Source organism: Nyctereutes procyonoides, unplaced genomic scaffold (genome assembly GCF_905146905.1).
Source record: "Nyctereutes procyonoides isolate TBG_1078 unplaced genomic scaffold, NYPRO_anot_genome, whole genome shotgun sequence".
NCBI classification, from domain to species: domain Eukaryota; kingdom Metazoa; phylum Chordata; class Mammalia; order Carnivora; family Canidae; genus Nyctereutes; species Nyctereutes procyonoides.
The window spans coordinates 37,237,680-37,254,348 of NW_026575043.1; the positions used below are offsets into that span (position 1 = coordinate 37,237,680).

At 52.0% G+C, this 16,669-nt stretch overlaps 1 protein-coding gene across 1 annotated transcript in view; it reads right to left on the reverse strand.

Moving 5' to 3' along the window:
* Positions 1 to 16,669, reverse strand: part of BCR (BCR activator of RhoGEF and GTPase) — a 124,271-nt gene that overhangs the window by 54,118 nt on the left and 53,484 nt on the right. The window contains exon 2 of the mRNA XM_055322060.1: positions 7,448 to 7,629. Within this exon, the coding sequence (XP_055178035.1) occupies positions 7,448 to 7,629 (182 nt within the window). The remainder of the gene's footprint in view (positions 1 to 7,447; positions 7,630 to 16,669) is intronic.

The window sequence follows — 16,669 nt, forward strand, 5'->3', positions numbered from 1 at the left end:
AAATAAAGGGAGACACAGGAGTCTCATCAAGTCAACCATTTGCTCATAGACACTGCAAATTCTGGAGGGTCGTCCAGCAAAGCTGAGGGTCACCCTTGGTCTTGCCAATAGGAAATGGGCAGCGTCCGGCTGAGCAGTCAGGGCAAGGCCCCCTGGTTCATGGCACTTTGTTACAGGTGCTCAGCAAACAAACACAAATGCTGATGTCAAAGGCAATGAAATCTATGTGTGATTTCCTGGTTACACCTCCCATGTGCTCCCTGACCACCAGTGAGGGAATCAGTATCAGAGACTGGCTATGCCCATGACCCACCCATGTGTTGACGGGCCCCATTATAGCCCACGGAAAGTGACGTAACACTCTTGCCCATGCTACTGGTTTCCCACCTGTGGCTGAACATGAACAACCATACTGCTCTGTGGCAGCCCTTGGGCATAGAACCAGAGCACTGGCGCTGTGGTCCACTTTGCCGAAGCACTCAGGGGAGATCACTGATCTGGGGCAGGCTCCTGGCTCTTGGCACTGCTGACATCTAGGGCTCGAGGATTCTCTTTAGGATGCTGGGGGGACTTGGGTGTTGAGCAGCATTTCTGGTCTCCATCCAACAGATGCCAGGAGCAACACTCCCCTCCCAACCCTGGCTGGGACAGCCACAAATGTCTGCAGATATTGCTACATGTCCTCTGGGGTCAAATTATGCCTACGTGAGAACCACTGGGTTCCAGAAAGGCCTGGCCCTAAGGCCAGTTCAGGTCTCACAGTGTCTCTATAGCATCCAGAATCAGGACTCCAGCATGGCCCTTCTGTGTGTTTCCCATCCTGCCAGCCCTTGCCACTTCCCTGGACTGGGAGAAGGGAGCTACCCTGGTGCAAATGGGTGGCTCAGCAAGAAGCACCCAGAGCCAGGAGGTGGGGGACAGGGCCACAGAGTCAGGCCTGCCCACTGAACACCTGGCAACTGAGTCTCAGGCAACTGCCCTCCTGCCCGGAGCATCAGTTGCCTGGGTATAAACTGGGGAAGGAAGGCTCAATCCCCAGGTCCCACCTGCTTCTGCTTTCTGGGTCCCTGGGGCTTGTACCACATCCTCACTGCCCACTGGGACCACCCAAAAAGTCTTCCTGAACCACTACTTTGTTCTGGGAATCTCTCAGTGTGCATGAGCTAGGGGCATGCATATGCTTGTATGTGTGTGCATGCCCAAGTGTGTATGTGTACTCGTGTGTGTGTAGGGGGCAGCCGCCATGATCATGGCTAAGTATCACTCCAGAGAAAGCACACTCAGGTCCCACCCCACACAGACACGACCCCCCACCCCCCGGCCCACCCCAGGGCACCACGGGCAGCGGCTCCACAGGCAGAAATCTCCAGGACATGCTGTGCCTGACCTGGAAACTTCCTGTGCCAGCTCAGTACCTGGAACACATAGGTGCTCCATGAAGATATAATGAATAAACAAACCAATGAATGGATCTAGGATGCTTGGCTGGGCCCTATTTTTGGCTGTATCTTTGCGAGGTTCTGAGGTCCCTTTCTGGAACCCTTGTCTGTTTGACAAGCAGGTGCCAAGATCCAAAACTGTCAGCTTAGCCCGTTCCACAGTCAGCAAATCTGTGGCACACAGTGCACAGACATGTAGGGTAGGGGCCACTAACACCTTGTCTCATCTCAGCCCACCAAGGTCACACCATGAATGGTGGCAGCGTGTTGGAGAAGCACCTCTCAGCTGCCCCTGAACGTGCTTCCCACTGTGTCCAGGTGCCATCTGTGCCTCAAGCAAGGGCAGATGTAAAGGTGAAGGGCACAGCAGGCTCCTTGAGCAGCAGTGGCCACCCACCCAGTTCTACTGTGTCCGAGGAACAATCCCGCTACTGTGAGCACTGGTGCGGGGGGTGGGGTGGGGGGCGCGCGGGGGGGGGGCACACGGCGAGCCCCACCCAGCACGAGATGCCGGTACTCACGTGGGTGGCAGTGCGTCTCATTCCCACCCACACAATTTGGAAAGCTGGGAGGAAAAAGAGCGCAGGCAGGATGGCGCCAACTCCAGCTCTCACTGTTTCGAAGGGCGCGGCCAGCTCAGGGGACCGTCTGGCCTGGGGAATGTGCCAGGCTAGGGAGAAGACACGGGTGTGGATACCTCTCTGTGGACCAGTGCTCGTCTCCCCGAGCCCCAGAATGGTGCTGGAGGCTGGGGGCAGACAGGGACGGCTCAGAAGCCAGCCAACGGCATCTTGAAGGAGAGGGCGCGTAAGAAATGCAGACAATGAGGGAACAAAGGGCAGGGCCGGGGCCAGGGTTATTTATAGCTCTGCCTTGTGCACGTGCCAGTTCTGGAAAGGGCATGTGAGTCCAGTCAGGACCGGGATGGCAGGGAGATCCTGGTGGAGAGGAAGCCAGAGGAGAAGGGCGACTGGAAAGAGAAGCGGCCAGCTGGAAGGCAGGCCTCTCACCTCTGCTGGGGAGGGAGGAAGCCACACTGACCTGAGGCTGCAAGAGCGGATAAAAACAAACTGGACGTGACAAAGGGGAAAAGGCCTACAAAGAGACTCAGGTGAACAGAACCGCCACCAGGCCCCAAGAGGGCAGGAGCTGAACTCGAGTGGCAGGAGTATGGATGGCAGGGTGGAATCTGGGGAGCACTCTTTACCCCCAGCCCCAACCTGAGGGAGCCAGGGTGATCAGGGAATCAAACCCCGGCTGTGAAGGGGTGGGCTGCTTCCAGCTGGGAGTTGGCAGCCAGTTTGCTGGACAAAGGACCCTTCCTCTCTGGGTAGGGGCCATGCCTTTGCTTGGCAACAGGGACGCCCACCATCCTGGAGCCTGGCCAGCAGAGGGCCAGGGGCTGGCCTCCACACAAGGACCCGAGCTCCTGGAAACCCAGTCCTCTGAAAAGAGCACCAACATGTAGGGGAGGCAATGCAATTCTTTGTGTCTGCCCCACTGATGATAAACCAACCTGGGAGGGCTCTTAGAAGGAAGAGTATAGGCAGGGCTGACACCAAATACTTGCTGTCTCCAACTCTGCAGGGAGGACAGGTGTGAGCAAATATTATCCCTGTTTAAGTTGTGTAAGGCAGGACCCAGAACTAGGCAATGTGGCCAAGATGAGCCACAGTGGCGCAGGCACCATTTATCCTGCTGTGCCTGGTGCACAGCCTCACTGGGGCACCCACACGATCAAAGTGTCCCTAACCACTGAATCATAAAAGTGAATAAACTTGTGGTTGATCAGATAAAAGCTCTAGTCAGAGCTATAATTTCTGTTCCATGAGCCCAGTTCTTGATCAGATTTACTCAATGTGGTGACGACCGGTAGCAAAGTTATAAAGCAGGTCTGTCTTCAAATACTCCTGAACCAGAGTTTACTACCCTTATAAAAAATGCAAATTTGACTTCTGAGTAGGAGTGATTGATTGAACATGTGTATTTGCATTGGCTTCAACCTAAAAAACAAACAAACAAAACCCCAAACAAGAACAAACCCCAAAGGGTCCACGGGTGGTCCCTGCCAAGGCAGCACACCAGGGTCACTTCTGCAAAGCCACAGACCCCAAGTGTTTGTTTGCCTTCTCGGCCTCTATGTGCCCATGAGAGGCCCCTGGCTGCTGGGCTCATCCAACTCCACCACACACTGAAGGGCCCTTGAACATGAGAAGTGTGGGCTGAGGTGGTATCAGGTCTGATGTTTCTGGGGCCTACCCCCTGCTGCTACCCCAGGGACAGGGCCTGGCAGGTCACCGTGGGGAACAAAGTCACAGTGTGTTACAGAGCCCAATGAGCAGGGACTGCTCAACAATGTCAGCTCCCCTCTCTGTGCCCCGATGTCCCTCCTTATAAACAAACAGGTGAGAGGATGTGGAGAGTCTTGAGGACCCTAGGAAAGACGGACCATGCTGACCTGGCATATTACAGGCTCTGCCTCTCCAGGATGGCAGCTGGGAGTGATGCCAGACCCTCACCCCTTTTCCTGACGTTGTTGAAGGAAGGTAACTTGCTAGCCCACAGCTCTGATCACAGCTTCTGGGAGTGTCCATGACACTGCCTTACTCCCTCTGGTCAGTACTGCTAGCTTTGCCCTCCCAGGGGAGAGAGGGAATGGTCATCAAAATGGCCCACATGAGGGCAGCCCGGGTGGCTCAGTGGTTTAACGTTGCCTTCAGTCCAGGGCCTGATCCTGGAGACCCGGGATCGAGTCCCACATCGGGCTCCCTGCGTGGAGCCTGCTTCTCCCTCTGCCTGTGTCTCTGCCTCTCTCTCTCTCTCTCTGTCTCTCATGAATAAATAAATAAAAATCTTTAAAAAAAAAAAAAGAAAAAAGAAAAAAAGGCCCGCATGAAACTGCTCTTCTTCCCAGCAACCCCAAGGGGCTTACTAACATGTGTCCCCACCTGGTCATGGGGAGATGGAAGATGTGTGCATGACGGCTCTTGCCTGGGGGACAGCCTGGCCTCTCCTGCAGCTTCTGTCCCCATCTGAGATCACATGGTCATCATTCAAGGGGGAAATAGTTTGGTCAAGATGGGCAGGCAACTCAGAACATCCAGGGCTAGAGAATGTCCTAGGTAACCATGGTGACCAGGACCCACCCAGTGTGGTCTGGGTCCTTCCCACAGCAGCACAGGCAAGGGAGTTCCTGGCCTCTGTGGACTCCCTACCTTCCCCTGGGGGCAGTGTGCCCAGAGCAGACCTGCAACCCAGGAGTTCAGCGAGCCACCTTGCTGCTATGGAGTCCTTAAGGGTCCTCCTGATTGTTCCACAGCCCAAAGAGCTCAAGCTCGGTAGAGGTTGATGAACAGGGATTCCCCGCCAGCCCGGCTGGTTGGGGTTGCGTACCTCTGGCCTCGAGACCAGCATGCTGTCTGTGGGTGCCAGAAAGTGACAGCTGATTTTCATGAAACCAAAAAGAAAGAATGAAAGAAGAGAGTCTCACTGTACTGGCAGGGAAACCAAAGAGTCAAAGCTGAGTCTGTCTCCAAAGCAGTGGAGGGCCCCACCCCAGGCCTCCAAGCACCTAACCAGAGGGCTTCCGGAAGAAGGCTACACAGCCCTTTGCCAAACAAATTCTCATCTTACTACCTCACACCCATTAGGACAACCACAACCATTATCACCCTCCCCTCCCCGCCCCCCGCAGAAAACAAATGCTAGCAAGAAGGTGGAGAAACGGCACCTCCTGTGTGCTGTTGCAGGGAGTGTATGTGTGATATAAACTGGTGTGGCCAGTTTACCTCTATGGAAAACAATACGGAGGTTCCTCAAAAAATTAAAAACAGAACTACCACAGGATCTAGCAATTCTACTTCTGGGTATTTGCCCTAAAGAACTGAAAACCAGGGTCTCAAAGAGATGCTTGTACACCTGTGTTCACAGCAGCATTACTCTTAATAGCTAAACTGTGGAAGCAGCCCAGGTGTCTCCCAACTGATGAACGCATTACCAAAACACGGTAGATGCGTACAATGTAGGCTTAAGAAGGGAATCATTCTGCAGGGTGCTATAGCATGAAGGAATCTTGGGCACGTTATGCTCAGTGAAATGAGCCTGTCACGAAAAGACATATGCCGTGTGAGTCCACTTCCATGAGGTAGAGCAGCCCGATGAACAAAGAGAAAGTACAGTGGTGGGTGCCAGGGGCTGGGGGCACTGTTTAATAGGTGCAGACTTTCAGATTTACATGATAAAAAGTGAGGGGGACCAATGGTGCTGATGGCCACACAACACGGTGAATGCCGTTCAGACCACTTGACGTACAGTTCAAAATGGTTAAGAAGGCAAATTTTACGTTACATGTATTTGAATGCAATAGAAAAAAAAATTCCCATCTTATCCAGACGTTCCCTGACACCTGCTCTGGGCCAGGTGGTGTGCTCGGAATTGGCGAGCCCACCTCTGGCAAGGACAGATGTGTGAGACAGGTCTATGGGCTCCCTTGGGGGCCCCAAGGAGAGCAGGCGTTGGGATCTGGACAGACTCTAGGACAGATAAGCCTCTGAGCGTGGCTGAAAGGTAAGGGCAGAACTCCAAGTCAGTGTAGACAGGATTTGAGAGCAGGAGCCTAGTGGTGGTGGGCAGCCAAGCTGCATGGGGTCTGGGGCACAGGGAGGGCAGATCAGCCTCCTGGAGCAGCCTTGTCCCAAGTTCAGGACTCAGGCTGAACTTGGACAGGAAAGAGCCCCATCTGTACCAATCATGCTTGCAAAGCAGGAAGCAAGAGAGTGCACTGAGAAAGGCAAGGTAGGTAAAAGAGTGTCATCTGAGGACTCAGGAAGCCTTCAAACTGGTACCTGTGTGGGCCTGAGCAAGTAATTTCACCTCTTTGGACCTCAGTTTCCTAATCTGTAAAATACTGAAATCAGGTATTTGGGTAAAAAGCTGCACAAGGGGAGAGTTTAGGTGGCTCAGTTGGTTAAGTATATGCCTTGGGCTCAGGTCATGATCTCAGGGTCCTAGGTTTGGGATCCCCGCTCAGTGAATCTGCTTCTGGCTCCCCACCCAGGGAGTCTGCTTCTCTCTCTCCCTCGGCCCCTCCCCACCACTTGTGCATGCTCTCTTTCTCTCATTCACAAATAAATACATACATACATACATACATACATACATACATACATACATAAATAAATAAAATCTTTAAAAACAAACAAACAAAACGCTGCACAAGGCAAGTATGTGTATGTGTCACACCTGGGCTTCCTCTCCCATCCTTACATTTCAGAATAGGAAGCCTGCCCAGCGCCAGGGTCTTTAGAAATCAGAAAAGCATAATTAAGAAGCAGTCCCACAGAGAAGGCACCAGCCCAACAGAGGAGCGACTGCAGTGAAAAGATACGCTTCTGGCACCTCCTACCAACAATGGATAAAAGCAACTTTCTCTCTTGTTTTTCAACCTGGAGGGGACATCAGCAGAAACAAGCTAAGCAAAAGAGGGAAGGTATTTGTCCTGTTCCAAAGAGGAGATGACAACAGGACTGTTAATGACAATGCAACCTCAAGGGCAAGACTCTGGTCAAATGGATGGAGTCCTCAGGAGCACCCTTTCTAGTGAAAAGGAGCCAGTGCACTGTGAGCAGCACAAAGAGAGCAGCCCAGATGCTGTCCCCCTCCTCTGCCCCGCAGCACCACCGCTGGGGTGGCCACTGGTCCTGTTGGTAGGACAGCGGTGGTGCTCTCAGCCTCCACATATGCCTACGTCCTGCACGCTCAGCTGACAGTTCCATGATCTCACTGCTCAAAGCCTCCAGGAGGCCGTCTCCAGGCCAGCAGGTACCAGATAGGGGACTGAAAAAGGCGTTTTTAGTGACTTCAGCTATCGGTTGCTCCTGATTGCACCTACTCGTCACTTACGCCTGAGAGAGCAGATGTGCTTCAGGGTGCCTTCAGGAAGTGGACAGTAGGCCAGAGCCAAGCCCAAGCCCTCCTTCATAGCCAGGCCCTTCCCCCTTGGGACTCACCACTTTGGTGGACTCCAGGGCTCCTGAGGCCAGTGTGTCCCGGCTGCCCCTGCCTTTGCTGCCAAGGTGGGGTGAGGAGGAGGGCGAGTCATCGATGTAGGGCAGCCCGTCCTGATGCCGGCGCTGCTCCTCAGCCCGGTCCGCAGCACAGCCATACCCAGGTGGCGTTCCAAACGACGCATCTGTGTGTGTAGAGAAGCAGCTGTGTTAGAGACAGTGAGGGGGGCCACACCCCACATGTCCCAGCAGGCACTGGCTGATGATGTCGGGCATCCAGGGGTGTTGAACAAGGACTTCAGGTAAGCTGACCTCACCTTCACAACCAGCTAAGTGAAGACCACAGGGCAGATGGGGCTGAAACAGTGGCACACGCCCCAGACTATATGAGACTGGGCTTTCAGGACACTGTCTGGGGCACATAGTACTTGTATCAGGAGTGGACCTGAGCAGCTACAGAAAGATGGAGCCCAAAGGCTAGCATCTTGCTATCAGGGACGGTCCTTATGCACCTGTCCATGGGGATCTGATGGGGTGAGGAGCACAGATCATGCTGGTCCAAGCACAAGCCCCAGCCCCTGTGAGCAGTGCCCCAGGCCAGACAGTCCCAACCCAGGGAAAGGGCGCTGGAGCGCCTTCTCCTTACTCCACCTTTTGCCTTGGCTGACTCTTCCCATCTGGTCCACCAAAATCCCAGACCACCAATCTGAGTATCCCTGTGAGGAAAGAGTATCTTACCCTCTAGCCGGCTCCCTGCTGCTCAGGGCTATCGAGTTATAGAGAATAATACCTCCATCCTAAAGTTACCTGAAGACAGTCACCCCTTTCTCCCTAGCTAAATCACAAAGCCCACTCTCCTTTGCCTGTCTTTCTGTAGCTCTGTTTTCAGAACTATTCTAATCCAGTGGATCCTCACCAAGACTTTAACCCACAAGGGCCTGGCCCATTCCAAGCCTCATGTGAGTGTGACTTAACTCCTTCAAGGGCTCCTTCACAACCCATGAGCTTTTTGAGAAGTCATCTTGATCGGGTTACGTTGTCTTCCCCATGACTCACTGGCAACCAGCCCTGTCCAACGTCATCACCACAGGGGACCCCTGCAGTGTTTATTTACCAGTTTACAACAACTTCCGCCACTAAGCACCCATAGCAACGAGGCCAGTAGGCACAGGCTTCCAGAGGAGACCTGGCAATTCTAGAAGGGGACTGTTCTCAGTTCTTCCCACGTGGCAGCTGAGAGGACCTGTGGCTGGAGAGGCCAGGTGCTCGTCATATCGGCTATGATGGCTGCCACTGCACCGTGAGACTCATCCACTACATCCCAGCTTCTTCACACACCTCTGCCTCTCCCACATTCTCCACCTCAGTGGGCCAGCAGGTGGCATGCCCTCTAACAGGTGTCCCTAGCCCTGGGTATGTATTAGTGCCAGCTTCAAAATCAACAGAGACCTATAGAATCAGACACCCAGGGAGGTCTGGGCCCTGGTGGTTGTACAGGCTTCCCAGGGGTTCCAGCAGGAAGCAGGGCTGAGACTGCTACATTAGCATAAGCTGGCATCTGGCACTGTGCTGGCTGTCTCCCTGACCCACACTGTGTCCCTGCTGCCCGTGTGCAGGCAGTGACCACAAAGGCCAGGTGGAGCCCTGTTGCTGTGTGTGTCCATAGGAGGGTCCCAGCAGAGGCTGGTTCTGGGATGAAAGTTGTAGACAGGGTGGAGGACCCTGAGAGCTGGGTGGGCTCCTACCCTTTACCCTAACAACAAGCTGTACTGAGGTCCCCTGGTCTCCTTAATCCATGGGCTACTGTGGGGGCTCCTGGTGCCATCGCCATGTTGGTTATCAATGCTCAGCCCTGCTGGGGTTTGTACTGTCCTACCAGGATAGTCAGAGGCCAAGGTCAAGTTCTGTGTCCTCTTAAGAGTCTGCAAAGGTGCTCAACTAACTCTTGCCTGGCATCCCTGAAGACAGATGTGGAGGGTTTAATTGTATTAAAAAGCACAGAACCCTGTTAAATACAGAGCCCTAATCTCACACTCTACCCCCAAAACAAGTCTGACTTCAGCTTCTGCTTCCTTTTGGGGTATCACAGATTTTTTTTCTTTAACCAAAATGAACACAGAGGACTTCTTGTCCATTCAACATCCATGATATGAACCCTGTATCACAGCAGCCTCTACTGAAAAATTGCCCTCTGTGGTAGCTGTGTCCAAAGGCAGTCCGGGCCCTGGACAGAAGGCTTTGGCTGCCAGATGCCTTCCTCATGGGTAGTCTGAATGATCCCCCTGGGCTGGGGGTGGGGTTATCTTTACTTCTGCAACCCAGGACATGTCCTCCAGGGGACAGGTGGGCTGATTCTAGAACCTGGGATGCGAATTTCCCAGAAGTGAGGCTCTGGTCCTGTCTAGGTTGCTATATACCTGTGAGAATCAGTGCAGGTCACTTAAGCGGTCTGTGTCTCAGTTTTCCTGACTTTATCATCAGGCGTGTGAACTAGACAATGGATGGAGGCTTGGCTCTGCTTTAAGCCGTTATAGTCACTGTGCAGGTCAGCCAGCCATGTCCTGCCTACCTCCTGACCTCACCTCCTTCACAGCGTCTTACTCTGCTCCCCACTCTTCCTCTGGGCCCAGCTTTTACATTAGCTCAGAACTTTCACTGTCCACACATCCTCTCTAGGAAACTATAAACTTTTTTTTTTAAATAATAATGTTTTTAAGAAGTCAACAACATATTCATCATCTAGAAGAGCATCCTTAATCTGAGCACCATCACCGGATATCCCAGCCTGTGACTACACTGAGCTCACATTAAAGGTCAAATTAATACTGAGTGATGCCCCAAGCAAGAACTTTAGGGTCAAACTCAGGGTCCTAGGGCTTGCTCCAAATACTGCAAGATTCCACATCTACAAAACGAAGTGCTATGCTAGCTTAGCAACATCCTGACTAAAAAAAAAAAAAAAAAAAAAAAAAAAAAAACCTGTGCAAAACCAAGTGCCTGGCAAAAGGTTTGCTGGCCAGGGCCGTGTGGGGCTGCTGAGACTGCTGTAGACACTTCCCACCCACCAGGTGAGATGGAGAAGCCAGGCTCCACAGCCAGACTCAATGGGTAATTAGGAGGATCAGGGCAACTCAAAGTCAGCTGTCTCCCACTCTGCACACATCTCTCTACACTGACGTCCGAGAAACCAATGCTTTTAAGTCTGGATTCCAGATAGCTGGTCATTCATTGCTGGGCTACCTTCCACCACAGGCTTCAGCTCACTGTCCTGGCTAACCCAGAACCCCCAGCCTACTCCTGCAAATGTGATAGGGCAAGGAGGAGAGCCCTCCTTTCCTCTTCCTCCATCTTAACTGACACATAGGGACCCATCTTCCTTTCACACTTTCACATTCCTGGGGTCCCCATACCTCCTCGAGCATATTGTCTATTCCTAGGAGGCTTCGGGAGCTGCCATTTCCCAAGAACCAGAGCAAAGTAAGGGAGGGGCCTTGCTGTCCTCTCTTCTACCAGGAATATCCAGTGGGAAAACCTCTTTGGGGCTCATTCCCTCCAAGGACTGGGGACCTGGTGGCTGAGCTAACCCTGGTGTTTCCTGCAAAGTTCTACCCAAAGCTGAAAGCAAATACTGGTTTCAGAGGGGGTGGGCCTGTCATCCTACAGCTATGAGAGGCTCAGGGAAATGAGGGCTGATCCACACACAGAGCGGCGAACCAGCAGGGAAGAGGGCGGGCGCAGAGGGAGCAAGACCCACTCAGAGTTGGCAGGCAGCGGCCAGCTTAGGGTGGAAAACGGATGTGCACAATGAAATCCCAAACCTCCTCCTCTCCAGGCAAGTCGGCTTAGCAGCCACAATCCTGGCACTCTGCAGATCTAAAATCTAGTCTTTGATGGAAAGAAATAAGGCAGCCACCCCCACACCTGCCAAGTGGGAAGACTAAGTACCTGTCAGCCCAGATCACATCCTCTTCTCACACCTCAAGGACAACACTGGTTAAAAAAACAAAGCAAAACAAAAAACTTTCAAAAAATTAAATGTAGAATTACTATGCGATCGAGCAATTCCACTTCTGGGTACACACGTAAAAGAACTGAAAGCAGTGGTGCAAACAGATCCGTGCTCCTAGCAACATCATTCACAACAGCCAAACTGTGGAAGCAAATCAAACATCCACTGACGGGTGAATGGATAAGCCAAATGTGATATGGAAATACAACGGAATACTACTTGGCCTGAAAAAGTAAGACAATGCTGACACATGCTACAGCATGGATGACCCTGGAGGACACTATGCTAAGGGCAATAACCCTGTCACAAAATGACAAATTCACTGTGTGAGTCCACCTATACGACAGACCTGGAATAGTCAGATTCATGGAGATAAAGAGTTCGATAGTGGGGACCAGGGGCTGGGGGAGGAGGGATGGGGAGTTGTTTTGTGGGCACAGAGCTTCAGTTTGGGAAGATGAAACAGTCCTGGAGAGAGGGATGGTGCTGCTGGCTGCACAACAGTGTGAATGTGCTTAACACCCCCGAACAGTATACCTAAGAGTGATTAAAATGTCCCATTTGATGTTATATGTAACAAGTACCTACCACACACACACACACACACACACACCCCCTCTGAGGTCCCTCCCAGACAGGGCAATGCTTGGGTAGCTGAGCCAGGGGAGGGGGCAGGGTGCAGGGGAGCGTCTCTCCATCCCCTTCATCACCAACAGCCCCCTGCAACCAAGTCTAAAATAAGCAGAGAACCAAAACTTCCAAGCAGTGTGCTCCCTGAGCTGATGGGGGGGTGGGGGGGCTGGGTGGTAGGTACCCAGGCTGCATCACAGGTTTCTGCGGGTTTAATAACAAAGGACAATAAAGGAAGGCCTTTTTCATGCTCTGTAAGCACAGTTTCAAAGGAGCCCTGGTGTCTGTCACACTGCCAGACCAAACTGGCACAGCCACTGTTCCAGCAGCTATCCCTCTAACAGAGTTTACACATCATCTTTTCCAGGCCACTTCCCTGTCCACCCGCATCTTCCTGACCCAGACTGGACAAGATTCCTGCCAGCCCATAAGAATCTGGTAATCACAGGTCACACCCAGTGCCAGAGCCGGATCCCCTGGCATAATAGCACCATGCGGATCCACAGCCCTGAAGCGGCTGTCCTTCCTGCTCTCAGAGGGCACATGTCTGCCTTCAAAGCATTAAATGTCCTTAGCCCAGCCTCCGGCCTGCCAGTCCCTCAAGGGAGAGCCCCAGCCTCTCCCCCATAGCCTGTCTTTCCTCAGCCCAGCCTTGGATCAAACAGCTCCAGTAACTTCGATACTCCTTCCCTGTTTTTGCAGCTGTGAGCCAGGAAGTGTGCATCTCACAAGGCCTCTCTCAGGCCCTGCTGGGATTTCTGCCGCAACGGCTCCCAGGAAATGTGTGCAGAACCAAGCTCAGATCACCAGCCATAGGTCTACTGGCTGCAGCCAACCAGGGGAGGCTCTGCTGGACCCAATGTACCTGGAGGGTCCTCGGATCCTGCTTCTGTGGCCCTGCTGCCGCCACAGGTGTGGGGCCCAGATCCCAGCTCCTGTCCCACCCTCTGACCAGTGCACCCCAAGATGAGAGCCTGAAGCAAAATCCTCAGGAGGAAGAAATGTTCTCAGCCCTCCCCTCCCAAAGCAGAAATGGGAACAGCTGGAAAGGGCCAGGGGAGGGATTCTGATAAACACATAACAGGGTTGAGAGGAAAGAAGGGACCCCAGGAACTTGGGTAGGAGTGGGAGGAACTCAATCATGCATCAAGACCGAGGCAGGGTGGTCTCATATCCCTGTTTACACTGTCAGCAAAGGGCTGGGCTGTATTTATTTATTTATTTATTTATTTATTTATTTTTAATTTTTTTTTATTTTATGATAGTCACACACACACACACACACACAGAGAGAGAGAGAGAGAGAGAGAGAGAGGCAGAGACATAGGCAGAGGGAGAAGCAGGCTCCATGCACCGGGAGCCCGACGTGGGATTCGATCCGGGGTCTCCAGAATCGCGCCCTGGGCCAAAGGCAGGCGCCAAACCGCTGCGCCACCCAGGGATCCCTGTATTTATTTATTGAGGTAAAAGACATTCAAACACCATCTTCTTCCTGGTTGGCCAGCTGCGGTGGGCAGGTTTCAGCAGAGGCAGGTACTGAGTCCTCCCTCCACCTCATATCTGGAGAAGCCCTGCTTTCTTTCCCCACTCCTGCCCTCTCCTTTGTGGACCCCACACCTCTCCTGGGCTACAGGCATACAGCACAGTGCTAATGGTGTTGCAGGGCTGGTGACTTCCAGACAGGAGCTCACATCCTTGGGGGTGTCCTGCCAGCTAGGCATCAGCCTCTGGGAGAGGCTCAGAAAACCCTGGCTAGGGGATCCCTGGGTGGCACAGCGGTTTGGCGCCTGCCTTTGGCCCAGGGCGCGATCCTGGAGACCCGGGATCGAATCCCACATCGGGCTCTCAGTGCATGGAGCCTGCTTCTCCCTCTGCCTGTGTCTCTGCCTCTCTCTCTCTCTCTCTGTGACTATCATAAATCAATAAAAAAAAAAAAAAATTAAAAAAAAAAAAACCCTGGCTAGGGCACCCCCGGGTCTCACCAAAGGGCACACAGGTTCTACAGGTCCAAGCTAGCTCTGGACACCACGCTCATGCACAGCCTCGAGCCTTCCTCCCACCACCCGGTACCCTGGGAACAGATTCTATCTGCAGGACTGGCCGCAGGTCTTGGGGCTCTGCTGACTTCTTTACTGTGATACTTCAGGAAAGTGAATTTCCCCAACCGTAGAAAAGCCCTGAATGTGCCCAAGCAAGCCAGTACTTTTGGAAAATACCTGCTCCCCTTTTCTCAAGCACTTCCTCTGGGTGAGGCATAGTGCTGATATCCTTGAATCCACCCTGACCCCTTAATGGGCAGCAACTTTGAGATGCTCATTTTTCAGACAAGAAAAGGAGTCTCCGAGAGAGGAACAGGTGGAGCCTGACTAGGCCCCAGGTCCACCCGTGTGACCTGCTTATCTGGTCACTTTCTGAAGACATTTCTAAAAGGTTGAGCTGATAACCATATGACTTAACAATTCCTCTCCTAGATCTATAACCAAAGGAGGGCAGGTGTTTAAAGCAAAAGTTGTACTGGGATAATTCAAGCTATGTTTGAGAAGCATTATTCACAAGGACCAAAAGGTGGAACCACCCAAATGTCCATCAACTGATAAATGGATAAAGAAACTGTGGTGTTATCTCTACAGTGGGATATCACTCAGTCTTCAAAAAGAATGAAGTACTGAGACAGGCTGAACATGGATGAACCCCCAAAACAAGATGCCAAGTGAAGAAGGTAGTCATAAAAGACCACATGTTGTCTGATTCCATTTACATGAAATGTCCAGAAGAGACAAATCCAGAGACAGAAAGTAGATGCTTAATGAGTATGGGATTTCCTGCTGCAGTGATGATGGTGTTTGGGAACTAAATAGAAGTGGTAGTCACACAACACTGCGAATATACTAAATGACGAGTTGTTTGCTTTGAAATGTTTAGTTTTACGTTGTCATTTCACCTCAAAAAAAAAAAAAAGAAATTAAGAAAGAGAGAGAGAGAGAGAGAGATCTGTTTTCCTCTGTTAAAAGAAGGAATCTGGAACATTATACAGCTGTTTCCTGAAAACCAAGAACATCGTTCCTGTCGGACGTCAGTACTGCCTGGCACCATAACCCCAGGCCACCCACAGGCAGTGGGAGGTTACTCTACATTCTAAGATATCTGATTGGTTTGGGTGGTTTTTCCATTTTTTTCCTCTACCCTCAGGCTGGCAGCTGCCCCCTCTTGCATCTACACCAAGGAGGTCAAAATTCTTTATAAACCAGATGCTCCCCATCTAGTTGGCCACTACACCCTGGTGAGAGGCCTGTTGTCAGAGCCTGCGGTTCTGCAGGGGAAGGGGGAGCACAGAAAATACCCTGGAATCCTGCAACCTTCCAGCCTTTAAGCTGCCACCCCAACAATGACATCACCAGGCTAGTGTGGAAAGCCCCAGCTGCCCGGGTAGTGGGAGCCCATGGTCCAGACCAGCCTGTGGAACACAGAAGGCTCTGACACTAGTCAAGTCTCCCCGACAGGCCAGAAAATGTTGGTTGGGAAGGGCCTGGGCCTGCCCTGCTCATGGCCTGATGCCTCAGCTCTCCTGGCAGCTCTAGATGCCCTGAACAAAGCTGGGCTCTCTTGGAGGACACAGGCCAACTAATATAATAGCTCTTATGACTCTTCCGCTTGGGGTTTGGGTTCCAGCTGGTTGTAGACTGAATCACCACAAGGCCAACTCTGCGGGTGACTTTTAGCATTAAGATTGAATGTCCCCAGTGTGGGCAGACAAGGACTCCCTGATCACCATGGAGAGAGTTGTTAAAAGATTTCCTTCTGTCTTCAAGGACCCACCTGTGCCTAAAGATGGAAAGATCACTTATGTTCTGGGCTGGGGCTGGAACCAGATGGCGCCAGGGTGGGGCAGGCAGAGGCTGGAACACAAACCAGCTGGGAAGCTGCAGCCCTCAGTCACTGGATGGTGTTATTATTATTCTTTAGCACCACCTTCATTCATCAACAGGTTCAGAAAGATTTCCTGGAGGCAGTTTGGCCTCAGACAATCAAGCTGATGTATTTATTCGGTACCCAACATTCACCCAAGATGTATGACATTTCTATTTCATGTTAGGCATGGCACCACAGATCCAGCCCCTGCCCCTGGGAGTCATCAGACTCTCAGGAGTCACATGACATGTGCATCACAGCAAAGCCACACATGGGGGGCAGCTAGGCCCTCAAGCAAGGCAGCAGAGACCATCTCCCCATGGAAGTGACCACTCCAAGACCCACTAGAGTAATAAGAGAGGCAGATACTGGCTCCCCACAGAATATAAAGGTGGGAAGGACACTACAGTAGGTTGAATGGTGGCCCCCAAAAGATAAGTCTACATTCTAACAACTGAATTGTATGAAGGGAACTTATTTTGGTAAGAGTCCTTACGGATGTAATTTAGTTAAGAACTTTGAGATAAAATCACCCCGGATTACCCAAAGGACCCTAAATCTAGTGACAAGTGTCCTTATGAGGACAGAAGAGAAGAAGGCTCTGTGAAGGTGGAGGCAGAGATTAAAATGACATCGTCTCTAGCCAAGGAATGCATGGGGACACCAGGAATTGGAGA